This window comes from Pan paniscus, chromosome 20 (assembly GCF_029289425.2).
Source record: "Pan paniscus chromosome 20, NHGRI_mPanPan1-v2.0_pri, whole genome shotgun sequence".
In the NCBI taxonomy this organism is placed as follows: domain Eukaryota; kingdom Metazoa; phylum Chordata; class Mammalia; order Primates; family Hominidae; genus Pan; species Pan paniscus.
In genome coordinates this window covers 50,933,383-50,961,314 of record NC_073269.2, presented here as the reverse complement: position 1 = coordinate 50,961,314, position 27,932 = coordinate 50,933,383, and the positions used below count along the sequence as shown (strand labels likewise).

The following is a 27,932-nucleotide window of genomic DNA, read 5'->3' as shown; positions in this document are numbered from 1 at the left end:
GTCACCCAGGCTGGATTGCTGTGGCACAATCACAGCTCCCTGCAACCTCAGCTTCCTAGGCTCAGTCTTTCCCACTTGGCCTCCCAAAGCCTTGGAATTACAAGCGTGCGCCACCGTGCCTGGCCCCAGATTCCATTTGAAGATCTGAGGGTGGAGGGGGCTGGGGACCTGGACTCCTGGGTCTGAGGGAGGAGGGGCTGGGGTCTGGGCTCCTGGGTCTGAGGGAGGAGGGGCTGGGGTCTGGGCTCCTGGGTCTGGGGGAGGAGGGGCTGGGGTCTGAACTCTTGGGTCCGAGGGAGGAGGGTCTAGGGTCTGGATTCCTGAGTCCAAGGAAGGAGGGACTGGGGGTCTGAACTCCTGGGTCTGAGGGAGGAGGGACTAGGGTCTGGACTTCTGGGACTGGGGGAGGAGGGACTGGGGGTCTGAACTCCTGGGTCTGAGGGAGGAGGGGCTGGGGCCTGGACTCCTGGGTCTGAGGGAGAAGGGGTTGGGGGTCTGGACTCCTGGGTCTGAGGAAGGAGGGGCTGCAGTATGGACTCCTGGGTCTGAGGGAGGAGGGGCTGGAGTATGGACTCCTGGGTCTGAGGGAGGAGGGGCTGGAGTATGGACTCCTGGGTCTGAGGGAGGAGGGGCTGGAGTATGGACTCCTGGGTCTGAGGGAGGAGGGGCTGCAGTATGGACTCCTGGGTTTGAGGGAGGAGGGGCTGGAGTATGGACTCCTGAGTCTGAGGGAGGAGGGGCTGGGGCCTGGACTCCTGTTGTTCAGGTGGGGACCAGGCCTGGGGACGGCCCTTTCCCAGTGCCTGCTGCCCTCTGCTGCCCCCTGCTGGCCACTGCACTCTTCCTTTACACCCTGGAGGACAGACCAGGCTTGGCAGTTTATTTCGGTTTCACAACCCCCTTCCAGCCCTTGGGGCTCCCTTGAGCAGCACATCTCGGTGCCCTGTAGGCGGAGAGAGGGGTGGGTTAGATGAGGTCACCTCCAGGTGGAGGAGGGTGGAGTGGGCCAGGGAGGGTTAGGGAATGGACTCACCTGGCCTTCAGGCCGGGGCAGGGTCCTGGGGTCCCAGGGCAGCTGGAGGGGAGTTCCCCTTTAGGAGTCTCTGCAATGGAGATATTTTGAGAGGGCAATTGATTCCCGGCATCCAGTCTTTCCCTCTGCCCCTCTTCCCTGTCCCCTTTGTCTTAGACCTGGGAGTCCCAGACCACCTGGGGGCTGGAGGTGACTTCCTGTGCGGCTGAGGCCACAGCCTTAATTCTTGGCAAGAGAAGAGGGGCCCGAAGTCTGGGGAGGGCCGAAAGTGCCTGGGGGGAGGAGATTAGGAAATGTCTCTGCTAGGCTGCAGCCTGGGTGGACGTCCTTTCACAGGCCCTGGACAGGGGTGACACAGTGGTGGCGGCCACCATCTGACAGGACCTTTGGCCTTGTCCCTAGTCCATGCTGCCTTTTCCCTCTCACCTCTAACTCGTGTAGGATGAAGTTGCAGTTTGTCTGTCCGCCTGTCCATCCATGTGTCCACCCTTCTGCTCACTTGTGTGCCCCACAGACAGTTCCCAAGCCTCTCCAGTGGGTCAGGCCCTTTCTTTCATTTTCTTTTCCTTTTCTCTTTCTTTTTTCTTCTTTTTCTTTCTTTTCTTTTCTTTCTTTCTTCTTTCTCTCTCGCTCTCTCCTTCCTTCCTTCTTTCTTTTTTCTCTTTCCCTCCCTCCCTTTCTTTCTTTTTCTATTTCTCTCTCTTTCCTTTCTCTCTCCCTTCTTTCTCTCCCTTTCTTTCCTTTTCTTTCTTTTTTAAAAACAACAACAAGAACAACAACAACAAACCGAAAAAACAGGGGCCACGCGCGGTGGCTCACACCTGTAATCCCAGCACTTTGGGAGGCCGAGGTGGGTGGATCACCTGAGGTCAGGAGTTTGAGACCAGCCTGGCCAATATGGTGAAACCCTGTCTCTATGAAAAATACGAAATTAGCCAGGGGTGGTGGCACATTCCTGTAATTCCAGCTACTTGGGAGGCTGAGGCAGGAGAATCGTTTGAACCCAGGAGGTGGGGATTGCCATAAGCCAAGATTGCACCACTGCACTCCAGCCTGGGCAACAAGAGCGAAACTGTCTCAAAACAAAACAAAGCAAAACAGGGTCTCGCTCTGTTGCCTCGTCTGGAGTGCAGTGATGGGACCATAGCTCACTGCAGCCTTGACCTCCTGGGCTCAAACCATCCTCCTGCCTCAGCCTCCCAAAGTGCTGGGATTACAGGCATGAGCCACCGCGCCAGGCCAAGGCCCTGTTTTTCGCTCTGAGAAGACAGCTGTGAACAAGACAGAAAACTATCTTCGTCCTGGTGGAGCTGATGCTCCACTGAACCCGAGGCTCGCAGTGACTGATCAGCTCCTGAACAAGGAAATGTCCCAGAGCAAGGTCCATGTCCTTCAAAGTGCCTGGGAGAGGGAAGATGCCAGGGAGGCCTCTTGGAGATGGGAATGACCCAGCCGATGCCTGAGTGCAAGAAGGATCCAGACAGAGGCTCCGAGTGAGTGGGGGCTTGCTGGCAAGTTAGAAGAGCAGCAAGGGTCCAATGTTGCTGGAAAGGAGGTGGAGTAGGGGAGATCAGAGAGGTGGGGAAGAGTCAGATCCCCAGCCCCAGGTCTTTGGGCGGTGGAGAGGACTTTGGCTTGAGTTCTTAGAGCCCTGGGGAGCCAGTGGGGATTTCTTTCTTTCTTTCTTTCTTTTTGAGACGGAGTTTTTGCACCGACGCCCAGGCTAGAGTGCAGTGGCACAATCTCGGCTCACTGCAACTTCCGCCTCCTGGCGGAAGCGATAATCAAGCGAGAATCAAGCGATTCTCCTACCTCAGCCTCCCGAGTAGCTGGGATTACGGGTGCCCGCCACCATGCCTAGCTAATTCTTGTATTTTTTAGTAGAGACGGGGTTTCACCATGTTGGCCGGGCTGGTCTCGAACTCCTGACCTCAAGCAAAGGATTTGCCCACCTCGGCCTCCCAAAGTGCTGAGATTACAGGTGTGAGCCACCACGCTTGGCTGCCAGTGGAGATTTCTGAGAGGTGAGGGAGGGGATATGACTCAGGTTAGAGATGACTGAGCTTGCTGGCTTCATCAAAACTCATGGGGAGGCTAGACGAAGTGGCTAATGCCAGTAATCCCAGCACTTTGGGAGGCCGAGACAGGAGGATCACTTGAGCCCAGGAGTTAGAGACCAACTTCGGCAACACGGTGAGACTCTGTCTCTAATTAAATTAAAACATTAAAACAAACAAACAAACAAAAAAACCCAGCCTGTGGGGCTTGTGTCAGGCTGGTCCCCATTTTCCCTATGAAAACACTGAGGGTCAGAGAGGTCCTCAGTGGTCAGTGGGGTGATGAGATCCAGCTCAATGGCAGTGTCGTCCCCTAAAGGGAGGTTTCTCAGATGGAGAACAGCAGTGTGCAGACAGCAACCCCAGGGGCCACAGCACCATACACAGATCACAACCACGGTGACACTGACCACTGACACAGTCCCATCACATCCAGTGTCCACAGCAGCCCCAGCCTCACTGCTGCAAAAAATTTAAAAATGATCCGGGTGTGGAGACATGCACCTGTAGTCCCAGCTACTCTGGGGGCTAAGGAGGGAGGATCACTTGAGCCCAGGAGATTGAGGCTATAGTGAGCTGTGATTGTACCACTGCACTCCAGCCTGGCTGACAGAGACCCTATTTTTTTTTTTTGAGATGGAGTCTTGCTCTGTCGCCCAGGCTGGAGTGCAATGGCGCTATCTTGGCTCACTGCAACCTCTGCCTCCTGGGTTCAAGTGATTCTCCTGCCTCAGCCTCCTGAGTAGCTGGGATTACAGGTGCACGCCACCACACCCCGCTAGACAGAGACCCCATCTTAAAAAAAAAAAAAAAAAAAGCAATGCCAGGCACATAGCAAAAGTTATGACAGGCGGGGCCCACTCCTGTAGTCCCAGCACTTTAGAAGGCCGAGGCAGGCAGATGACCGGAGGTAAGGAGTTCAAGACCAGCCTGGCCAACATGATGAAACCCTGTCTCTACTAAAAATACAAAAATTAGCCAGGCATGGTGGTGAGCACCTGTGACCCCATCTACTCGGGAGGCTGAGGCAGGAGAATCGCTTGAACCTGGGAGGCGGAGGTTGCAATGGGCTGAGATCGTGCCACTGCACTCCAGCCTGGGTGACAAAGTGAGACTCCGTCTCAAACAACAACAACAACAACAAAAGTTATGACAGTGCCTTGCTGAGAAGTAACAAACCCAAGGCTGTCTCTTCTGTGGTATGTTTTGAAGAATGAAAGAGTAGGTGGGAGTGGACTGGAATTTTAATCAGGCAGGGTTTGGGGAGAGAAGGAAAGGGTGGGGGAGGCGGAGGGTACGGCCTAGGCAAAGGTGTCATCATCAGGCCCGAGGTCCCTGTCAGCCTGCTGTCCTGGCTGTGTCCCCCATCACTGTCCTCTGGGAGCCGGCTGAGTGCCTCCTAATGTTTCCATTTGCTTTTGGCGGCAGGTTGGATCTGTTTTTAGCTTCCCTGGCTGGTTTCACCGCCACCCCCCCGCTTCCTGCTGGCTCTCTTGTTTGCTGTGGTCGAATAACGTTCCCGGACTTCCTGAGCTGTTTGTTTGAAGACAGCTCAGTATTGATCGAAGCCTGTGTGTACTCAGCCGGAGATACTAAGAGATCTGCTTCTCCCCAGCAATCCAGGGTCCCAAAAATCCTGGGGTGGCAGTGTAGGGAGAAAAGAAAGCCAGGACAGGGCTTATTAAAAAATAAGTAGGCCGGGCGCGGTGGCTCACCCCTGTAATCCCAGCACTTTGGGAGGCTGAGGCAGGCGGATCACCTGAGGTTGGGAGTTCGAGACCAGCCTGACCAACATGGAGAAACCCCATCTCTACTAAAAAATACAAAATTTGCCAGGCGTGGTGGCACCTGCCTATAATCCCAGCTACTCAGGAGGCTGAGGCAGGAGAATTAGCTTGAACCCCAGAGGCGGAGGTTGCAGTGAGCTGAGATCATAATATTTCACTCCAGCCTGGGCAACAAGAGTGAAACTCCATCTCAAAAGAAAAACAAACAAACAAAGAAACAACAAAAAAATAAGTAGATGGTTTGGGGGCCTTAAAGACTCCAACGCTGGCTTCTCCTCTTTCAGGCTGTGTGGTTTTGGGCAGGTACTGTCACCTCTCTGAACTTTTTTCCTCTGGAAAATGGGGAGAGGAACATTCATTTGTTTGTTTGTTTTTTTGAGACAGGGTCTCACACTCTGTCATCCAGGCTGGAGTGCAGTGGTGCGATCTTGGCTCACTGCAACCTCCACCTCCCGGGTTCAAGCGATTCTCCTGCCACAGTCTTCCAAGTAGCTGGGATTACAGGCGTGCGCCACCACGCCCAGCTAATTTTTGCATTTTTAGTAGAGACAGGGTTTCACCATGTTGGTTAGGCTGGTCTCGAACTCCTGAACTCAGTGATCCACCTGCCACACCTTCCCAAAATGTTGGGATTACAGGCATAAGCCACTGCGCCCAGCCGGGAGAGGAACACTTTTGACTTCATAGGGCTGTTGGGGAGACTCACTTCAGTGTATTCATTTGGCATCTATTTATTGAGCACCTATGATGTGTGTGTGTGCTAGGCACTGTTCTGCACTCTGGAGATATGATGGAGAAGACAACAAAGGCCTGACCTGCAGGAAGGTTGCAACCTGACAGTGATAAAAGCCGACAAAACCAACCCTAAGCTCTGCCGGGTGGCGAAAGATCTTTGAACATACAGCAGAGCAGGGCCCCGAGGGACAGCGGTGCTATTTTCATCTTTTCTTTTTTTTTTTAGAGAACGGGGTCCCGCTATATTGCCCAGAAAGGTCTTGAAATCCTGGGCTCAAGCTTTCCTCCTGCCTCTGCCTCCCTAATAGCTGGGATTACAGACTCTTTTTTTTCTTTATTGGTTTAGAGACAGGGTCTCATTCTGTTGCCCAGGCTGGAGTGCAGTGGTGTGATCACGCCTCAGTGGAGCTACCAACTCCTGGGATCAAGGGACCCTCCCACCTCAGCCTCCTGAGCAGCTGGGACTACGGGTGTGCGCCACCACTTTGGGCTAATTTTAAAATTTTTTTGTAGTGTTGGGGTCTTGTGATGTTGCCCAGGCTGGTCTCAAATGCCTGGGCTCAAGTCGTCCTCCTGCCTTGGCCTCCCAAAGTGTTGGGATTGCAGGCCGGGCATGGTGGCTCATGCCTGTAATCCCAGCACTTTGGGAGGCCAAGGCGGTGGATCAGCTGAGGGCAGGGGTTTGAGACCAGCCTGGCCAATGTGGCAAAACCTCGTCTCTACTAAAAATCCAAAAATTAGTCGGGCATGGTGGTGGGTGCCTGTAGTCCCAGCTACTTAGGAGGCTGAGGCAGGAGCATTGCTTGAATCTGGGAGGCAGAGGTTACTGTGAGCCGAGATTATGCCACTGCACTGCAGCCTGGGCTACAGAGTGAGACTCCTCTCAAAAAAAAAAAAAAAAGTACTGGGATTGCAGGCATGAGCCACCACCCCAGCTAGGGGTGCTATCTTGAACAGAGTGGTCAGGGAAGGCCTCCCTGAAAAGGGATGGGAAAGCAAGCCTCAGGAAAGACTGTGCAGGCCAAGGGAACAGCTTATGCAAAGGCCCTGAGGTAGGACACATCTGGGATGCTGGAAGGAGAGCTAGAAAGTCCTTGAGGCCAGGCGCAGTGGCTCACTCCTGTAATCCCCGCACTTTGGGAGGCTGAGGGGGGCAGATAATGAAGTCAGGAGTTCTAGACCAGCCTGACCAACATGGTGAAATTCTGTCTGTACTAAAAATACAAAAATTAGCGGGGCGTGGTAGTGGGTGCCTGTAATCCCAGCTACTCAGGAGGCTGAGGCAGGAGAATTGCTTGAACCCGGGAGGTGGAGGTTGCAGTGAGCCAAGATTGCGCCACTGCACTCCAGCCTGAGCGACAGAACAAGATTCCGTCTCAAAAAAAAAAAAAAAAAAAAGAAAGTCCCAGAGGGGGAATGAAAACAAGGGAAGAGGTCACAGAGGGGATGTGCCTTGGAAATGGGTGCCAAGGATGAGTCCCTGCCCTGGCACCCCTGAGTGCACAGGTGAACCAGGGACCCTGGAGGTGAGTGAGACCCCAGCCCCCAACCTCAGACCAGCGCCTGACTCACCACTTTCGGCTGGGCATTTCTGGGCTTCCTGGGGGGCAGATCTGGCCGTGGGGGCAATGGAGGAGCCGAAAGGGGCACCTGCGGGGGGACAGAGGAAGGAGAAGGGGCTTGTGAGCTGCCATTTTCTTCTCGCCTGCATGTTCTCCTGCCTGGGACTCAGCATTCAGGCACTGTTCTAGACTCAAGATATAACAGAGACCAAGACAACGTATGAACACTTAGGAGGGTTACAGCCAGGGAAAGCCACAGCCCCAGCCCTTGCGGAAGCAAAAGACCAGTTCCCTAGGACCTGAGAATCTGGTTATCAGCCCCCTCCTCTCCTAGAACCCAGGAGTGTGGGCCCTCAGCTCTTCTTCCCTCAGACCCAGGAGTCCAGGCCCCCATATTCTCCTCCCTCAGACCCAGGAGTCCAGGCCCCCATATTCTCCTCCCTCAGACCCAGGAGTCCAGGTCCCCATACCCACCTCCATCAGACCCAGGAGTCCAGGCCCCTAGCCCCTCCTCCCTCAGACCCAGGAGTCCAGGACCCCCAGCCCTCCTCCCTTAGACTCAGGAGTACAGGCTCCAACCCCTCTTCCCTCAGACCCAGGAGTCCAGGCCCCCAGTCTCTCCTCCCTCAGACCCAGGAGTCCAGACCCCAGCCCTTCCTCCCTCAGACCCAGGAGTCCAGGCTCCAGTCCCTCCCCACTCAGGCCTCAGGAATTTGGATTCCAGCTCCCGGCTGGCCCTGCTCACCTGCCCCAGCTCCAACTCCCTGCCTTCCTGGTCACTGCTGTTCCCCGAGTCCTCAGCAGTAGCCTGACCGTGGAACTGGTAGATACTCACAGCCTCCCAGCCCTTGATCTCGCAGCGGCAGAAGGGGCAGGTCTGGCTGTCCGAGTGCTGGGGGAGGTCGGGAGGGAAAGGGTCAGTGCTCCCCTGCTCTCCATCCTGTCCCTTGGGCCAACGAGGAGCTCCCCGCCCAAAAGATTGATGTGGGGAAGACAGACAGAGGAAGGGAGACGGAAGGAGAGAAGAGGAGTCGTGGAGAGCAGAGGAATGTGGAGGGAAATGCTGAGAGAGGTGAGAGAGGAACGGAACCAGAGCCGAGGTCAGGAGGGGGCACACAGGCCAGGGATCCCCATGGAGCTGTGGCCACAGCTTCCGGGCCAGGCCTTTCCAGGCTCAGACCCTCACGTGGCCCTTGCTGTTGTTGTTTTTTAAAAAAACGGAGTCTCGCTCTGTCACCCAAGCTGGAGTGCAGCGGCACGATCTCTGCTCACTGCAACCTCTGCCTCCCAGGTTCAAGTGATTCTCATGCCTCAGCCTCCCGAGCAGCTGGGATTACAGGCCCCTACCACCACACCCGTCTAATTTTTGTATTTTTTTTTTTAGTAGACACGGGTTTTCACCATGTTGGCCAGGCTGGTCTCGAACTCCTGACCTCAAGTGATCCACCCACCCCGGCCTCCCAAAGTGCTGAGATTACAGGCGTGAGCCACCGTGCCCAGCCTCACTGTGGCCTTTGGGAGGTCACTATTCTCAGCCCCGTTCTCCAGGGGACGAGGCTAAGGCTCAGAGACGTGAAGCCACTGGCTGGGGATCACCTAGGCAGAGAAGGAAGGAGAGCTTTCCACTGATAACATTGCCGGAGAGGGAGAAACAGAGGCAGTGTGTGCAGAGTGGGATGGAACCACAGGCCTGGGGAAAGAGAGCCGGGCTCCTGAGTGGTTGCCATCAGCTCTTTGCCCTCTCTGGCCTTTGGTTTCCCCATATGATCAATGAGGCATGGAGATCCTTTTGGGGCTTTCCCTGTAGAGAGGGGGAGACCAGAGGGGAAGGCGCCACAGGGGTCAGACCCACCTGCCAGGCAGCCAGGCAGCGGCTGCAGAGCAGGTGCCCGCACGGCTCAATCTTCACATCCTTGTTGCTCTCAGCACAGATCTTGCAGAGCTCAAATGTGGAGTCCATGGCCCAGTAGAGCTGCAGCTGCTCCTGGCAGGTGAGAGGATAGAGAAGACAGCGAGGGGCATGCGTCAGCCATGGGGATACAACTTGGGCCACAGGAAGAAAATCCCAAACCTCGGCTGGTTGTGGTGGCTCACGCCTGTAATCCCAGCACTTTGGAGGCTGAGGCGGGGGATCATCTGAGGTCAGGAGTTCGAGACCAACCTGGTCAACATGTTGAAACCCCGTCTCTACTAAAAATACAAAAATTAGCTGGGCATGGTGGTGCATGCCTGTAGTCCCAACTACTCAGGAGGCTGAGGCAGGAGAATCGCTTGAACCCGGGAGATGGAGGTTACAGTGAGCTGAGATTGCACCATTGCACTCCAGCCTGGGTAACAAGAGCAAAACTCCGTCTCAAAAAAAAAAAAAAAAAAAGAAAGAAAGAAAATCCCACACCTCCTCTATCTTGGCGCTGTGGCTCATGCCTGTAATCCCAGCACTTCTGGCGGCCAAGGCAGGTGGAATGCTTGAGCCCAGGAGTTCTGGACCAGCGTGGGCAGCATAGTAAGACCCCGTCTCTATTTAAAAAAAAAAAAAAAAAAAACAAACCTCTGTGCCAGAACTGAACCCTCTCCTAAGTCCAAGGCTGGCATGTCCAATGGCCTCCTACATGTCTACACTCATTTTTTTTTTTTTTTTTTTTTTTGGAGACGCAGTCTTGCTCTGTTGCCCAGGCTGGAGTGCAGTGGCGCGATCTTGGCTCACTGCAACCTTTGCCTCCAGGTTCAAGCGATTCTTGTGCCTCAGCCTCCTGAGTAGCTGGGACTACAGGCATAAGCCACCATACCTGGCTAATTTTTGTATGTTTAGTAGAGATGGGGTTTCACCATGTTGGCCATGCTAGTCTCGAACTCCTGACCTCAAGTAATCTGCCCGCCTTGGCCTCCCAAAGTGCTGGAATTACAGGCGTGAGCCACCTCGCCCGGCCATGTCTTCACTCCTTGTTATGAGACTTCTCCCCAGTTGTCTACACCCAGTGGTGCCAGATTTAGCAAATAAAAGTATTGGATGCTGCTAAATTTGAATTTCATTCTTTTTCTTTTCTTTTTTTTTTTTTTTTTTTGCGGGACGGAGCCCCACTCCGTCACCCAGGTTGAAGTGCAGGGTCGCAATCTTGGCCTACTGCAACCGCCAACTCCCAGGCTCAAGTGATCCTCCCACCTCAGCCTCCCAAGTAGGTGGGCTAATTTTTTGCATTTTTTTTTATAGAGATGGGGTTTTGTCATGTTGCCCAGGTTCATCTTGAACTCCTGAGCTCAAGTGATCCACCCGCCTCAGCCTCCCAAAGTACTAGGATTACAGGCATGAACCACTGTGCCTAACCTAAATTTGAATTTCTTTCTTTCTTTTTTTTTTCTTTCTTGAGACCAAGTCTCACTCTGTTGCCCAGGCTGGAGTGCAATGGTGTGATCTCAGCTCACTGCAACCTCCGCCTCCTGAGTTCAAGTGATTCTCGTGCCTCAGCCTCCCAACTCAAGTGCCTCAGCTGGGACTACAGGTGTGAGCCACCACACCCAGCTAATTTTTGTATTTTTGGTAGAGATGGGTTTCACTATGTTGGCCAGGCTGGTCTTGAACTCCTGACCTCAGGTGATCTGCCCGCCTCGGCCTACTAAAGTGCTGGGATTATGGGTGCGGTGGCACCCGGCCTCCAAATTTGAATTTCATGTAAACCGTGAATACAATTTGAAGTATAAGGATGTCCCAAATATTGCACGGGATATATTTATACTAAAAAAAATTTAGGGCCAGATACAGTGGCTCATGGCTATAATCCCAGCACTTTGGGAGGTGGAGGCGGGAGGATTGCTGGAACCTAGGAGTTCAAAACCAGCTTGGGCAACATGGCGAAACCCCATCTCTACAGAGAAATACAAAAATTAGCTGGGTGCAGTGGCTCACACCTGTACTCCTGGCTGCTCGGGAGGCTGAGGTGGGAGGACTGCTTGAGCCCAGAGGTCGAGGCTGCAGTGAGCCATGATCGCACCACTGCACTCCAGCCTGGGCGACAGAAGAGATCCTGTCTCTAAAAATAAAAATAAATAAAAAATAAATTATTTATTTGTTATTGTTGTTTTTCTCACTCGTGGGGTGGCTGTGAAGATTAGGAGCTGGCACGGGGCTATCACTGGCAAATGCTCGAATGCATTAGCTGTCCTGATGATCTCAGCAGCATCAGTTCCTTATTTAATCCCCGTGATCACCCCTGGGAAAGAGGCAGGAGGAGCCGTATTTTCCGGAAGAATAACTGAGCCTCAGAGAGGTCAAGTGATTTACCCAAGGTCACAGAGCCACCAAGCCAACATTCCAACCCCAGGCCTCTGAGCCAAGGCAACGTGGGGGTGGCAGGGTCAGGGAACTGGGACTGCGGGTGCAGGGGCGGGTCTCACCTCTGACACGTGGATGCGCTGCTGGGGTTCTGCCTGGCCGAGCTCAGTCAGGTCTGGGTTGTGGGTCTTTCCATCTGGGTAGAGGTAGCTGGGGGAAGGGAAGAGAGGGGGACTGGGGGGCCATCCAGTATTTCCCACCCCCAGATGAACAAGTACCTTTCACCCTACAGGGCCCCATATTTCCCTGAGATGAGGATCTGTCCCAAATCCATTGCTGGCCTGGGCTTATTTTCCCTCCACCCGCCTCTAATTGGGACTGTGTCTTCTCAGATACCCCAGGGCAGGGCTATGTCCCCTCAGACTCCCAAGGTAGGGCACACAAAACCTCAGAGACTCAAGCTCCAGAAACAAGGATGAGATAGACTAAGAACCAGAAAACGATATGAAAATTTCTGGCTTAGGGCAGGTGTGGTGGCTTATGCCTGTAATCCCAGCACTTTGGGAGGCCGAGGTGGGTGGATCATCTGAGGTCAGGAGTTCAAGACCAGCTTGGCTAACATGGTGGAACCCCGTCTCTACTGAAAATATAAAAATTAGCTGGGCGTGGTGGTGCATGCTACTCAGGAGGCTGAGTCAGGAGAATTGCTTGAATCCAGGAGGCAGAGGTTGCAGTGAGCCAAGATCATGCCATTGCACTGCAGCCTGGGCAACAGAGTGAGACTCTGTCTCAAAAAAAAAATAAATAAATAAAGGAAAATCTCTGGCTTAGCTCTTCTAGAACCTCACCCTTCTCCACGCCCAAGCATAACAGATTTTAGCGTCACAGATCATGAAAGTGATCAAATCCTAGAATCTGATAATATCAGGATGGAAAGATCCTCTGAGAACACCTGTACCACTTCTTCCCTCAGAGACAGTGACCCAAGGCTCAGGGTGGGAAAGGCACTTGCCCAAGGTCACACAGCAAGGACCAGAGAGACTGAGAACCAGGGTTGTAGGCGAGATCTCAGCACTGGGCTCCAGGACACCGGAGAAGCAAGCTCTGGGCTCCCTGGGTCTCCCCCTGGATCATTTCCTCGGCCTATCTGGCATGCCTCAATGCTACTCCAGTTATCCCGACATGTATACCACATGAAATATTGGACCCTCAGACTCCCTGAGGCTAGTGGCCCTGCCTGGCCTGTCATGTGGAGCAGTGCAGGATCCCTGACCTGGGCCCCACAGTGGCTCTCTCACTAACACACTGTGTGACCTGGCTGGGGCCACTCGACCTTTCTGGCCTCAGTTTCCCCTTCTGTAACATGGACATGATCATGCCTGAGGCAAAGATTTGTGATGGATTAAATAAGACAGTGCTGGCCGGGTACGGTGGCTCACACCTGTAATCCCAGAACTTTGGGAGGCCAAGGCAGGCAGATCATTTGAGACCAGCCTGGCCAACATGGTGAAACCCCGTTTCTACTAAAAATAGCAAAATAAATAAATAAATACAATAATAATTAGCCAGGCATGGAGGTGCGTGTCTGTAATCACAGCTACTTGGGATGCTGAGGCAGGAGAATTTCATGAACCCAGGAGGCAGAGATTGTAGTGAATGGATATCGCACCACTGCACTCCAGCCTGGGCAACACAGCAAGACTCTGTCTCAAAAAAAAAAAAAAAAAGAAAATTTAAAAATAAATAAATAAGAAAGACAGTGCTTATAAAACATGCAGCCCTGGCTGGGAGCAGTGGCTCATGCCTGAATCCCAGCACTCTGAGAGGCTGAGGCGGGAGGATTGCTTGAGCCCAGGGGTTCGAGACCAGCCTGGGCAACACAGAAAGACACTATGTCTAAAAAAAAAAAAAATTAAAAAAATTAGCTGGGCATGGTGGCATGTGCCTGTGGTCTCAGCTACTCAGGAGAGGCTGAAGTGAGAGAATCACCTGAGCCTGGGAGGTCGAGGCTGCAGCAGTGAGCCGTGTTCATGTCACTGCACTCCAGCCTGGGTGACAGTGAGACCCTGTCACAGAAAAAAAAGAACCACCAAAAGAAACATGAAGCACTGGCCAGGTGCAGTGGTTTACACCTGTAACCCCAGCACTTTGGGAGGCCGAAGAGGGAGGGTCGCTTGAGCCCAGCAGTTTGGGGCCAGCCTGGACAACATAGTGATACCTTGTCGGTAACTAATTTTTTTTTCTTTTTTTCTCTTTATTGAGATGGGGGCTCACTATGTTGTCCAGGTTGGTCTCAAACTCTTGGGCTCAAGTGATCCTCCCGCAAAGTTCTAGGATTTCAGGCATGAGCCACCATGCTTGGCGAATAAATTTTTTTTTTTTTTTTTTGAGATGAAGTCTCACTCTTGTGCCCTAGGCTGGAGGGCAATGGCGTGATCTCGGCTCACTGCAACCTCTGCCTCTCGGGTTCAAGCAATTCTCTTGCCTCAGCCTCCCAAGTAGCTGGAATTACAGGCGCCTGCCACCACGCCTGGTTAATTTTTGTATTTTTAGTAGAGACGGGGTTTCACCATGTCGGCCAGGCTGGTCTTGAACTCCTGACCTCAGGTGATCTGCCCGCCTCGGCCTCCCAAAGTGCTGGGATTACACGTGTGAGCCACCGTGCCCGGTGCAAATAAATTTTTTAAATTAGAAAAATATTTTAAATGCAGCGTCCTCATACCCAATAAGAAGGGACTTCTATGATTGACTTTATTTTATTTTTATTTTTATTTTTTGAGACAGAGTCTGGTTCTGTCACCCAGGCTGAAGCACAGTGGTGCGATCTCGCCTCACTGCAAGCTCCACCTCCCGAGTTCACGCCATTCTCCTGCCTCAGCCTCCTGAGTAGCTGGGACTACAGACGCCCGCCACTGCGCCCGGCTAATTTTTTGTATTTTCAGTAGAGACAGGGTTTCACTGTGTTAGCCAAGATGGTCTCGATCTCCTGGCCTGGTGATCCACCCACCTCAGCCTCTTAAAGTGCTGGGATTACAGGCGTGAGCCACTGCGCCCGGCTTATGATTGACTTTATTTTTATGTTTTTGAGATGGAATCTCACTCTGTCACCCAAGCTGGAATGCAGAGGCGTGATCTTGGCTCACTGCAGCCTCAACCTCCCGGGTTCAAGCAATTCTCGTCTCAGCCTCCTGAGTAGCTGGGATTATAGGCATACACCACCATGCCTGGCTAGATACCAGGTTTCACCATGTTGGCCAGGCTGGTCTCGAACTCCTGACCTCAAGTGATCTGCCTGCCTCAGTCTCCCAAAGTGCTGGGATTACAGGCATGAGCCACCATGCCCGGCCTCTGATTTTTCTGTTTTAAATGGTCCCCAAGAGTAGCTGAAGTGTTGTCTCCTGTTCCTAAGTGAAAGAAGGCTGTGATGTGTCTTATGGAGAAAACGTGTGTGTTGTATAAGCTTTGCTGAGACACAAGTTATACTGCTGTTGGTTGTGAGTTCAATGTTAGTGAACCAACAACAGGTACTGAATAAAGTGTCAATTTTTTTTTCTTTTTTTCTTTTTTTTTTTTTCTGAGACGGAGTCTTGCTCTGTCGCCCAGGCTGGAGTGCAGTGGCACGATCTCGGCTCACTGCAACCTCCGCCTCCAGGGTTCACGCCATTCTCCTGCCTCAGCCTCCTGAGTAGCTGGGACTACAGGTGCCCGCCACCACGCCTGGCTAATTTTTTTTGTGTGTTTTTAGTAGAGACGGGGTTTCACAGTGTTAGGCAGGATGGTCTCGATCTCCTGACCTCGTGTTCTGCGCGACTCGGTGTTCCAAATTGCTGGGATTACAGGTGTGAGCCACTGCGCCTGGCCTTGAATAAAGTGTCTTTAAACGAAAACATACATAAAGGTTACTATGTTGTGATTGGTTGACAAAAATGTGGTGACCCAGCCGGGTGTGGTGGCGTGCACCTGTAGTCCTAGCTACTCAGGACCCAAGAATGTATTTCCCCTGGGAGCAACGGCTTGATATTCGATAATTCAGGGTGTGTGGTGATTTTATAGAAGATAATTACTACAAATTGGCCAGGCGTGTGGTTCACACCTGTAATCTGAGCACTGTGGGAGGGTGAGGCGGGCAGATTGCTTGAGTTCAGGGGTTCGAGACCAGCCTAGGCAACATGGTGAGCCACACCCCACCCCCATCTCTACCAAATATACAATAAAATTTTTTTGTTTTGTTTTTTTCAGATGGAGTCTCGCTCTGTCACCCAGGCTGGAGTGCAGTGGCGTGATATCAGCTCACCGAAACCTCCACCTGCCAGGTTCAAGCAATTCTGCCTCAGCCTCCGGAGTAGTTGGGATTACAGATGCACGCCACTGCGCCCAGCTAATTTTTTTTAATTTTTAGTAGAGATGGGGTTTCACCATGTTGACCAGGCTGGTCTTGAACTCCTGATCTCAGGTGATCCGCCTGCCTTGGCCTCCCAAAGTGCTGGGATTACAGGCGTGAACCACCGTGCCCCACCAAAAATGTTAAAAAAATTATATATTAAAAAATTAATAATAATTATTGCAAATAATCAACAGCATATCTACCTATCTATCTATCTATCTATCTACCTATCTGACTATCTAGCTAGCTACCTACCTTCCTATCTCCTCTCTTGTATGTCAGTAGTCATATAGATATGACTGATAAGAAAGTTCTGGCTAAAGGTGAAACTCTGAAAAGAAACCTGTCTTCCTGGCCGGGCACAGTGGCTCACACCTGCAATCCCAGCACTTTGGGAGTTCGAGAAGGGAAGATCACTGGAGGTCAGGAGTTTGAGACCAGCCTGGCATGGCAAAACCCCATCTCTATTAAAAATCCAAAACTTAGGACCGGGCATGGTGGCTCATGCCTGTAATCAGCATTTTGGGAGGCCGAGGTGGGTGGATCACGAGGTCAGGAGTTCGAGACCAGCCTGACCAACATGGTGAAACCCTGTCTCTACTAAAAACACACACAAAAAATTAGCCGGGTGTGGTGGTGGGCGCCTGTAATCCCAGCTACTCAGGAGGCTGAGGCAGGAGAATCGCTTGAATCTGGGAGGCAGGGGTTGCAGTGAGCCGAGATCACGCCATTGCACTCCAGTCAGGGCGACAGAGCGAGACTCCGTCTCAAAAAACAAAAAACAAAAAACACCTGTCTAGCAAGTTCTCCAGTTCGGTTTCTGCCCCATCAATCTAGATTCTAGAGCAGGATCTCATATCTAGAAACAAAAGCTGGCTGGGCACGGTGGCTCACGCCTGTCATTTCAACACTTTGGGAGGCCGAGGCGGGAAGATGGCTTGAGCCCAGGAGCTCCAGACCAGCCTGGGCAGCATGGCGAAACCCCATCTCATTTTTTAAAAATTAACTAAAGTAAAAGAGGAAGAAAATAGAAGCAAACGCTCTTGAGCTCAGTTCCAAGGAATGGAGCCCTTGCGGTTGTGCCCAATGCCCCACACACTTCTCCTCGGAGCTGTGGCTGGGCCCGATCTATGGCCACTTTGTGCGAACCTCAGGGGCGCCCCTTCCTCAAGACCTTTGACTGCCACCTGCTGGAATTTTGTAGTACTGCAGATTTGAGATGTCCCCTGTGTGAATGGTTGCACCCTCAAACGTGGTGGCCACCAGCAGTGCACAACATGCAAGATCTTTCCAACCAGATTTTGCTGACACCCTCCTCCTACCAGAATGGAGACTCACAAGCCGTCCTTCTGTCCCTCCAGGAGCACCTGGGACAGGGGTTTGTTGGCAGGGATGGTCTGCAGGATGCTGCCATCTGAGCTCACATAGCCGATGGCCCACTGCCCCAGGCGAGTACAGCTGGGCCGGAAGATGTAACTGGAGGGAGAGGTAGGTAGGATGGGGTGAGGGAGTGGTCACTGCCATCCCTTTTGTGAACTTCCAGTCCCCTGGCCTGTTGGGAATCCAGGTGTCTAGGTCCTCACCCCCAGCTTCCCATCCTCTAGGCAACGGCATGTGCTAGACCCCTGCCTGCCTCTCTAGCGGATATATGCTGTTTTTGCCTGCTTGGCTCTTTTATGATAAAAACAGCCCTGATTCCATTTGGAGATCTCTCCTCACTTCACTGGAGTTTAAACAAGGCTGGGGTGGCCAATCAGTGCATTTCAGGACCCCTGACCACAGTGATTGGAGTCCGTTCTGGGACTTTTGCTGCAAGTGTCAGAGCAAGGTGCCCCCTTTCTTACAGAGGTTGCTAAGAAGGTAGGGTACACAGCTGGGACTTCTAGAAGTCATTTGCCACCATGAGGAGAAACCATGTTTGAGAATGAAGCAAACAGAGGAAAGCAGAGAAAGGGGATGAACAGGAACTGATTCCTGACAGTAGCCATTGAGCACCTGGATCTAGCTGTGCCTGAAACCCACACCCTAGGCTTCTTTTCTTTTCTTCCTTTTTGTTTTTGAGACAGAGTCTTGCTCTGTTGCCCAGGCTGGAGTGCAGTGGCGGGATCCTGGCTCACTGCAACCTCCACCTTTCGAGTTCAAGTGATTCTTGTGCCTCAACCTCCCAAGTAGCTGGGACTACAGGCACGCATCACCATGCCAGGCTAATTTTTGTTTTTTTTTTTTTTTGAGATGGAGTTTCACTCTTGTTGCCCAGGCAGGAGTGCAATGGCGTGATCTTGGCTCACTGCAACCTCCACTTCCTGGGTTCAAGTGATTCTCCTGTCTCAGCCTCCCAAGTAGTTGGGATTACAGGCGCACGCCACCACGCTTGGCTAAATTTTTGGTATTTTTAGTAGAGATGGGGTTTCACCATGTTGGCCAGGCTGGTCTTGAACTCCTGACCTCAGGTGATCCACCCACCTCGGCCCCCCAAAATGCTGGGATTACAGGCGTGAGCCACTGCGCCAGGCCTAATTTTTGTATTTTTAGTAGAGATGAGGTTTCACCATGTTGGCCAGGCTGATCTCGAACTTCTGACCTCAAGTGATTTGCCCACCTCGGCCTCCCAAAGTACTGGGATTACAGGTGTGAGCCACTGTGCGGGGCCTGGCCTTTTCAATTATAGGAATTTATTCTTTCCTTTTTCTTTTCCCTTAAATCAGTTTGAAGTGTAACTGGAAGAATGCTAATGCACTCACCGTCCTACCCCTGCACCTCAGCCCTGCAGAGACTCACAAACCTGACCTTCTATTCTCTTGGTATCTAGACAGCTCAATTCTCAGCCCTCTAGGGGGACCCAACAGCTCAAAACTCCTGGTTGAAATAATTTAAGGACTCTCATGTCTTGTTTTTCAGTCTCCTATGCCAACAGTTGGGAAATTCATACTCAAAATACTGAACAGATGGTACAACATGACTCTGACCTACCAGAAACGGACCTTACCCTCAAGCGGGTCTTTGGGCTCCTTGCTAGAGCGGGCACTGTCCCTTAGCTGCAGGATTATGGGACAGTACAGGAGGCCTCGAGAGAAGAGGCGGGCTGGGAGGGGCACTCAGTGTCCTGCCTCTGAGTTATCAACTCTCTGGGGTCCTGGGTACCTCTGTTCCCACTCTTGGAAGGACATCTGGGCTCCACCACGCACCAGCCCAGAGCCCAGATCCCTGAGCCCTGCAGCCTTGTTCTGCTGAGCCCTGGACCCTTTACCTGCCTGGCTTGTCCCTGCAGGCCTGCAGACGCTCTTGGACCTCATCATAGGTGAGGAAGGCCATGTAGCCTGGGTGGTTGACTGCCAGGAGCTGCCAGTTCTTGAGGAGTGTTGGCCATGGCTGGGGTGGGACAGGGCTTGGGTCAGGGAGTGACCAGGGAAGCAGCTCACATCCCTAAGTAGTCCCTAGGGCTCGAGGATCCAACCACCTCCTTCACAACCATGGTGGGCCTCAGGCATATCCCTTTTACAAGACCCCAAGCTCTTCTTTCTCCAGAACTCAGGAGTTTGGGACCCTAGCTTCCTCCTCCCTCAGACCCAAGAGTCCAGGCCCCCAGCCCTCTCCTCCCTCAAACCCTGGAGTCCCGGCCCTCACCCCCTCCTCCCTCAGACCCTGGAGTCCAGGTCTCCAGCCCCCTCCTCCCTCAGACCCAGGAGTCCAGGCCCCAGCCCCTCCTCCCTCAGACCCAGGAGTCCAGGCCCCAGGCCCTCCTCCCTCAGACCCAGGAGTCCAGGTCCCGGCCCCTCCTCCCTCAGACCCAGGAATCCAGGATTCAGCCCTCTACTTCCTCCTGGACCCGAGTCTAGCTCCCAGCCTTGGCCTTCCCTTACCTGAAAGAGCCTGGTGAAGACGTCGAACTCGAAGATGGACACGTGCCCGCTGCAGGTGAGGTCAATGGTGGTGCGCAAGGCCAGGGCTGTGCAGCCTGGTTCCACAGGGTGGCAGGTGCCCAGGAGGGACTCAAACTCAGCCCAGGGCAGCACACACCTGGGTGGGAGAGGGGTGGGGGAGACACCGCTGAGGCCTCCCAGAGCCTATGATGGGAGGGTCTCCAGGAAAGAAGCAGCTGTGGGCCTGGACCCCTGGGTCCCTGGGCCAGGGCAGGATGGGGCTCCGGGAGCTGAGGGTCCCTGAGGACAAGGGCTTACTCACCGGGCTCCGCAACTTTCCCTCCAGAAGGTGTGGGCGGGGGCCTTGGTGAGCTGGTACATGTGTCCACAGTACTTTCCCCCGGGGAAGAGTGCGTGCAGCTCTGCGTGCATGTGGCTGAAGATGATGGCCAGCTTGGCCAGCTGTCGCCTGTGGGGATGGGCAAGGACTCTGGCTATCCTTGGGGCTCCCACTGACACCCTCTTCCTCCCCTCATGGGGAACACCTGCAGGGATAAGGCTCTGGACTCTATCTCAACAGTGTAAGGTAAGAGTCCATTCCTGCTGGGCGTGGTGGCTCACGCCTGTAATCCCAGCACTTTGGGAGGCTGAGGAGGGTGGATCACTTGAAGTCAGGAGTTTGGGACCAGCCTGGCCAACATGGTGAAACCCTGTCTGTACTGAAAATACAAAAATTAGCCTGGCGTGGTGGCGCCCGCCTATAATCCCAGCTACTCAGGAGGCTGAGGCAGGAGAATCGCTGGAGCCCAGGAGGCAGAGGTAGCAGTGAGCTGAGATCATGCCACTGCACTCCAGCCTGGGTGACAGAATAAGACTCCATCTCAAAAAAAAAAAAAAAAAAAAAAATTAAAATCGATATACATGGCTTTTATTAGATTTTGGCCAGAAGCAGTGGCTCATGCCTGTAATCCCAGCACTCTGGGAGGCTGAGGTGGGTGGATCACTTGAGGTCAGGAGTTTGAGAACAGCCTGGCCAACATGGTGAAACCCTGTCTCTAATAAAAACTATAAAAATTATCGCTGCGTGGTGGCGGGTGCCTGTAATCCCAGCTACTTGGGAGGCTGAGGCAGGAGAATTGCTTGAACATGGGAGGCAGAGGCTGCAGTGAGTCAAAATTGCGCCACTGCACTCCAGCCTGGGCAACAGAGTGAGACCATGTCTCAAAAAAAAAAAAAAATTATGCTGAATTTTGCAGAAATCCAGCTCTCCTATATATTAAGGGAAGACTATTTGATTCTGTATGACGGTGGTTCTACCTACAGGTACGAGTGTCTGACTAGTCAGCTCTGCCTTCCAAGAATAATTGTGCCTTGGCATTTTCATTTAAAACATAGATAATATTTATGAAAAAATTCCTTTGATCACTCTCTTATAATTTGGGCATTATAGTGATTAAAAAACTATAGGTGGGTAGGTTGTTGAACCTCTGCATGTCCTTTCAGGATGAATTAAGGAAACACTTGGCTGGACATGGTGGCTCTCGCCTATAATCTCAGCACTTTGGGAGGCTGAGGTACGAAGATCGCATGAGGCCAGGAGTTTGAGACCGGCCTAGCCAACATAGCAAGACCTCCTCTCTACCAAAAAATAAAAAGATTAGCCTGGCATGGTGGTGCACGCCTGTGGTCCCAGCTACATGGGAGGCTGAGGTGGGAGGATCACTTGAGCCCAGGAGTGAGTCATGATGGTGCCACTGCCCTCCAGTCTGGGCGACAGGGCCAGACCTTGTGTCCAAAAAAAAAAAAAAAAAAAAAAAAGAGACACTACAAAATATTTAATATAAAGAAGTGGCATGGGTCACTGAACTAGACCTTGTTCTGGGCTCTGAGCCCCAAACCTCATCTGCCCGGTCACTCTGAGATTCCTTCCTCAGTGCAGAACAGCAGAGGGGTGGCCTCCAGGCAGGTCCTGGGTCTGGAGCCAGCTGTTCCTCAGGAACTAAAGACCAAGTGGGTAGTCCAGGCAGAAACCGTGATGGGGGCCTAATGATCAGTTTCTTTGGGTGTGTCCATCTACCTCTCCTCCACCTAGGAGCCCATGGGGTCTCCACATTCTGAGGCCTGATCCTCCCAGCTGGGCCTCCTAAAGAGCTGGGATTACAGGTGTGAGCCACCGTACCCGGCCAGACCAGGCCAAGTTCTGATCATAAATGTGCACACATCTAGAAAACTTTGAATCAGAGAATAATAGTAATAGCTAACTTTTATTTTATCCTCAATGTAGGAAACCCCATGGGGTCCCTGAATTCTGAGATAGTGGGATAGTGGGAACCAGAATTGGGCTGCTGGGTGACCAAGGAAATGGCAAAATCGGGCTGAGGGCATGGGTGCCCAAGGAAGGAGAAAACTGGGTGGCCCATTTTCCAGGTTCCCTTAGGAAGGAGGGGCTGGGGCCTGGACCCCTGGGTCTGAGGGAGGAGGGGCTGGGGCCTGGACCCCTGGGTCTGAGGGAGGAAGGGCTGGGGCCTGGATCCCTGGGTCTGAGGGAGGAGGGGCTGGGGGCTGGATCCCTGGGTCTGAGGGAGGAGGGGCTGGGGGCCTGGACCCCTGAGTCTGAGGGAGGAGGGGATGGGGGCCTGAGTTTCTGGGTCTGAGGGAGGAGGGGCTGGGGCCTGGACCCCTGGGTCTGAGGGAGGAGGGGCTGGGGCCTGGACCCCTGGGTCTGAGGGAGGAGGGGCTGGGGGCCTGGACCCCTGAGTCTGAGGGAGGAGGGGATGGGGGCCTGAGTTCCTGTGTCTGAGGGAGGAGGGGGTGGGGGCCTGAGTTCTTGGGTCTGAGGGAGGAGGGGCTGGGGCCTGGACCCCTGGGTCTGAGGGAGGAGGGGCTGGGGCCTGGACCCCTGGGTCTGAGGGAGGAGGGGCTGGGGCCTGGACCCCTGGGTCTGAGGGAGGAGAGGCTGGGGGCTGGAGCCCTGAGTCTGAGGGAGGAGGGGATGGGGGCCTGAGTTCCTGGGTCTGAGGGAGGAGGTGGTGGGGGCCTGAGTTCCTGGGTCTGAGGGAGGAGGGGGTGGGGGCCTGAGTTCCTGGGTCTGGGGGAGGAGGGGCTGGGAGCAAGACCTGGGCCTCACCCCAGAGGACTTTGTTCTGGGGCGAAGGCTCACCTGAGTCTGGAGCCCGCCCGGAAGAGCTCGTCGTTGGCACTCCTTTGGCCCCGGGGAGGCAGCAGCGCGGCCACCTGCCTGCTCTTGGCCTCCAGATTGGCTAGGTAGATGAGTAGAAAGTCCCCGGAGCCACCGGGACCCCCGGGGCCGCCTCCGCCGGCCGCCCGCCGAGAATGGGCCACCTCTCGAAGCAGCTGCGCTGTGCGGGGCAGCAGGTCCCGCAGCGAAGGGGGACTCACGGACAGCCGGGGGTCGACGCATTGCTCTTCTAGGCGCTGCAGCATCCTGACTGCCCGGCCCAGGGCGCGGGCCTCTTCCCGCTGTCGCCCCCACGGGGCCACCGCCAGAGCCATGGGAGCCTCGCGTGTGCCGGGAAGGACCGGTGCGGCTGAGTTAGGCGCGGCCTCGCCCAGAGTGAAAGGAGAGGGCGGGTCCTAGAGAACCGGGGAGGGGCCTGCAGGTACCAGTGTCTCCAAAGGGGGCGGGGGCTGGAGGACCTGGCACGTGGGTCTTCAAGAGGTGGGATTTGGAGGCCGGGAGCGGTGGCTCATGCTTGTAATCCCAGCACTTTGGGTGGCCGAGGTGGAAGGATCACCTGAGCCCAGGAGTTCAAAACCAGCCTGGGCAACATAGTGAGGCCCTATCTCTAAAAAATTTTTAAAAATAAAATAAAATGTGGCTGGGCGCGATGACTCACAACTGTAATCCCAGCACTTTAGGAGGCCGAGGCAGGCGGATCACCTGAGGTCAGGAGTTCGAGACCAGCCTGGCCAACATGGTGAAACCGTGTCTCTACTAAAAATACAAAAAAGAAAACAAAATTAGCTGGTGCGATTTGAGTTTGATTCTCAAAAAGGAGCAGGGTAGGGTGGCTTTGGTGGGTAGCGGTAGGAGGGGGCTTCTCAGTGTGTGGGTGGGAAGTGCAGGTAGGATATCTGGGTCCCTTCAGAGAGGGGCAAGGGGCTAGGGGAGGCCTGGGGCTTTTCTTTTTTGAGACAGGGTCTTGCTTTTTCACCCAGGCTGGAGTGCAGTGGTGAGATCTTAGCTCACTGCAACCTCTGTCTCCCAGGCTCAAGTGATCCTCCCACCTCACCCTCCTGAGTAGCTGGGGTCACAGGCGCGCATCAGCAGTCCTGGCTATTTTATTTTATTTTTTGTATTTTTAGTAGAGACGGGGTCTCACCATGTTGCCCAGGCTGGTCTTGAACTTCTGAGCTCAAGCGATGCATCCGCCTCGGCCTCCTAAAGTGCTGGGATTACAGGCGTGAGCCATTTTGCCCTGCCACGGGACTCTTCTTGGAGAGGGGAGGGGAAGGGCTGGGAGCTACCGAGAGGTGGGACTTGGACACAGCACCTTGTCGAAGGTATGGGTCTTCGGTCGTGGCATGGGATTAAAGGTCAGATAACTGAGATTTCAAGGAGGAACCGGTCAGGGAGGCATTGCTCTCTCTCTGTCTCCGAGGAAGGAGGCACAGAGCCACCAGGCCCTTGGGTTCCCTAGAAGCAAGGGTTCGAAAGTGGGTGTATGAGGGGGCAGGAATTTGGCAACAAGATTTCTGGGTCCCCCTAATGGTGTGGCATGGGAGAAATCAGGCCAGAGTTAACATACTCCTGAGTCCCGAAGAAGCCAGGCGGGAGGATGGGGTTCAAGACTGTGGGGGCGGGGAGCAACTCATTTGTGTAGGGGTGGCCGGGCGTGGCTTTCACCCAACCTGTAGAACCTGTAACATCAGCCTGGTGGCTCAGTTGCTCGCTGGGCAGCCATCGGGGCGCTGTGGGCCTCGCCCCTAAGCAAGGCATTCTGGCCGCGCCCCGTCCTAGGCCAAGCCAAGTTCTTTTTTTTTTTTTTTTTTTCCTGTGATACAGGGTCTTGCTTGGTCTTGCTCTGTTGCTTAGGCTGGAGTGCAGTGGCCTGATCATAGCTCACTGCAGCCTGGATCTCCTGGGCTCAATCAATCCTGCCTGCTCGGCCTCCTAAAGAGGTGGGATTACAGGCGTGAGCCACCATGCCTGGTCAGACCAGGCCAAGTTCTGATCGCAAATGTGCACATATCTAGAGAACTTTGAATCAGAGAATAATAGTAATAACTAACTTTTATTTTATTTTATTTTATTTTTGAGACAGGGTCTTGCTCTGTCTCCTAGGCTGGAGTGCAGTGGTTGTTGGATCACCCCTCACTGCAGCCTTGACCTCCGGGGCTCAAGTGGTCCTCCTGTCTCAGCCTCCCTAGTAACTAGGACTACAGGCATGCACTGCCACGTTGGCTTTTTTTTTTTTTTTTTTTAGTTTTTAGTAGAGATGATGTCTCACTGTGTTACACAGGCTGGTCTTGAACTTCTGAGCTCAGGCAATCCTCCAGCCTGGGCCTCCCACAATGCTGGGATTACAGGCATGAGCCACTACACCTGGCCATAGCTAGCATTTATTGAATGCTTGTTTTCTATCAGGCCCTGTGTGTAATGCTTTGCAAACATTTGCACACTGAATTCTCAAAAGTCCTTTGAGGTCGGCGGGTAGGGGGCATAGGATGAGAGCCGAACCTCCCAATGCACCCTGAGCCCCTCCTTAGCCCCACCCCCATCTCGTAGGAATTGAAAATCTTAAAATTTTTCTTTAAATTAAAAAACGACCAAAAAGAAAATAAATAAATAAATAAATAAAATAAATAGATTGGGCCGGGTGTGGTGGCTCATGCCTGTAGCCTGTAATCCCAGCACTTTAGGAGGCCAAGGCGGGTGGATCACTTGAGTTCAGGAGTTTGAGACCAGCCTGGCCAACATGGTGAAACCCTATCTCTGCTAAAAATACAAAAATTAGGCTGGGCACAGTTGCTCATGCCTGTAATCCCAGCACTTTTGGAGGCCGAGGTGGGTGGATCACTTGAGGTTAGAAGTTCGAGACTAGCCTGGCCAACATGGCAAAACCCCCTCTCTCAAAATACAAAAATTAGCTGGGCATGGTGTTGCGTGCCTGCAGTCCCAGCTACTCAGGAGGCTGAAGCAGGAGAATCGCTTGAATCCAGGAGGCAGAGGTTGCAGTGAGCCAACACTGCAGCACTGCACTCCAGCCTGGGTGACAGAGTGAGACTCCGTCTCAAAAATAAATGAAAATAAATAAATAAATAAATAATTAAAATAATACAAAAGTTAGCTGGGCATAGTGGTGTGCCTGTAATCCCAGTTACTTGTGAGGCAGAGGTAGGAGAATCGCTTGAACCCGGCGGGGGGAAGAGGTTGCAGTGAGCTGAGATCATGCTGCTGCACTACAGCCTGGGCGACAGAGCGAGACTGTCTCAGAAAACAAAACAAAACAAAACAAAACAAAACAAAAAACAAAACAGGATGAAAACCCATTAGCCTGAAAAAGTTCAAAGTGTTGACTGGCAAGTATTGGCAAGGAGCTGCTCTGAGTGCAAATGGACAAACTACATTGCAGAGCAATTTAGCAGCATCCACGAGACCTTTGGACAAATGGACAGGTCATTTGTCCAGCTACCTCTTTCAGAGCTGTGGCTTGTAAACACTTTTGCTGGACATTAATACAGCTATAGACACTTGAAGCAAAAGTTTCACAGAAGAGCTCTCACTCCGACTATAAGCATGCACTCTAATAGCTTCTATTTAATTCCATTTCATTAAAGGAAAAATTGTTTATAACCCACTAAATTGATTTCACAACCCACTAATGGATCTCGTTTGGCCATTTGAAAAATACTGCCCTAAGAAACTCCAAGAGACATGTTCAGGGATGTTAATTGCATTCTTGTCGGAAGTGGAGGAAAGTGGCAACGAGGTGGGTGTTCACCACCAGCAGCCTGACATAAAGTGTGGTGTACTCTCACAATAAACTCTGCGCAGCAATTAAGGTGAATGAACTGGACACAAATACCAACAGTGTGTGTCATAAACACATAATAATGAGTGGCCTGGGTTGAATCATTCCCCTACCCACCAAGTTCATGTTCACTGGAATTTATGAATGTGACCCTATATGGAAATAAGGTCTTTGCAAATTTAATCAGATCAGGATAAGTTTCTATTGGATTAGGGTGGGTCCTAAATCTGACTGATATCCTTATGAAAAGGAAATTTGGATACAGTTACAGGTACACACACACACACACACACACACACACACACACACACAACATATGACGATGGCGGCAGAGAGATTGGAGTGATGCATCTATAAGCCAAACAACACCAAAGATTACCAGTGAACACCACAAGCTGGAAGAGGGGTGGTGCTCACGCCTGTAATCCTGTCACTTTGGGAGGCTGATGTGGGAGGATTGGTTGAAGCCAGGAGTTTGAGACCAACCTGGCAACACAGCAAGGCCCTGTCTCTACAAACAAAAACAAAAACAAAACAAAGCAAAACCAAAAAACCAAAAATGGTTGGGTGCAGTGGCTCACGCGTGTAATCCCAGCACTTTGGGAGGCCAAGGCAGGCGGATCACGAGCTCAGGAGTTCGAGACCAGCCTGACCAACATGGTGAAACCCCATCTCTACGAAAAATACAAAAATTAGCTGGGTGTGGTGGCACGCACCTATAATCGCAGCTACTCAGGAAGCTGAGGCAGGAGAATCGCTTGAACCCAGGAGTTAGAGGCTGCAGTGAGCCAAGATCATGCCACTGCACTCCAGCCTGGGCAACAGGGCGAGACTCTGTCTGAAAAAGACAAAAACAAACAACAACGACAACAACAAAAAAAACTGGGCGTGCTGGGATGCTGCCTGTGGTCCCAGCTACTCGGGAGGCTGAGGTGGGAGGATTGCTGGAGCCTACGAGTTTGAGGCTTCAGTGAGCTATGATTGTGTTTCTGTACTCCAGCCTGGATGACCCAATGAGATCTTGTCTAAAAAAGAAAAAAAAAATCTGCAACTATATGAACTCTTTTCCTAGATTTGACAGGTTTTTTTGTATCCACTTTGCAACTATAATAACTCTTTTTCCAGATTTGACTCAAAGTGGATACAAATGAAGTGAATGACATGAAAAGATGCTCCACAATGTGATCCATTAAGGAAATGAACATCAAAACCACAGTGAATGCTGCTTCACACCCACTACGATGACTGTCAT

At 52.6% G+C, this 27,932-nt stretch overlaps 1 protein-coding gene across 2 annotated transcripts; it reads right to left on the bottom strand.

Moving 5' to 3' along the window:
- Positions 1–859: 859 nt before the first annotated feature.
- Positions 860–27,932, bottom strand: CBLC (Cbl proto-oncogene C). Of its 2 annotated transcripts, XM_034945482.3 has the most exons (11): positions 22,846–27,932; positions 20,008–20,154; positions 19,686–19,842; positions 19,073–19,194; positions 17,164–17,301; positions 11,564–11,651; positions 9,027–9,158; positions 7,920–8,066; positions 7,185–7,262; positions 1,034–1,103; positions 860–943 (listed from the first exon to the last, which is right to left on the bottom strand). In XM_034945482.3, the coding sequence occupies exons 1-10, from the start codon at positions 23,196–23,198 to the stop codon at positions 1,041–1,043; spliced, it is 1,425 nt and encodes a 474-aa protein (XP_034801373.3). In that variant the 5' UTR covers positions 23,199–27,932; the 3' UTR covers positions 860–943; positions 1,034–1,040. The 2 variants fall into 2 exon arrangements, with proteins under 2 accessions (XP_034801373.3, XP_034801374.3); XM_034945483.3 differs by lacking the exon at positions 17,164–17,301.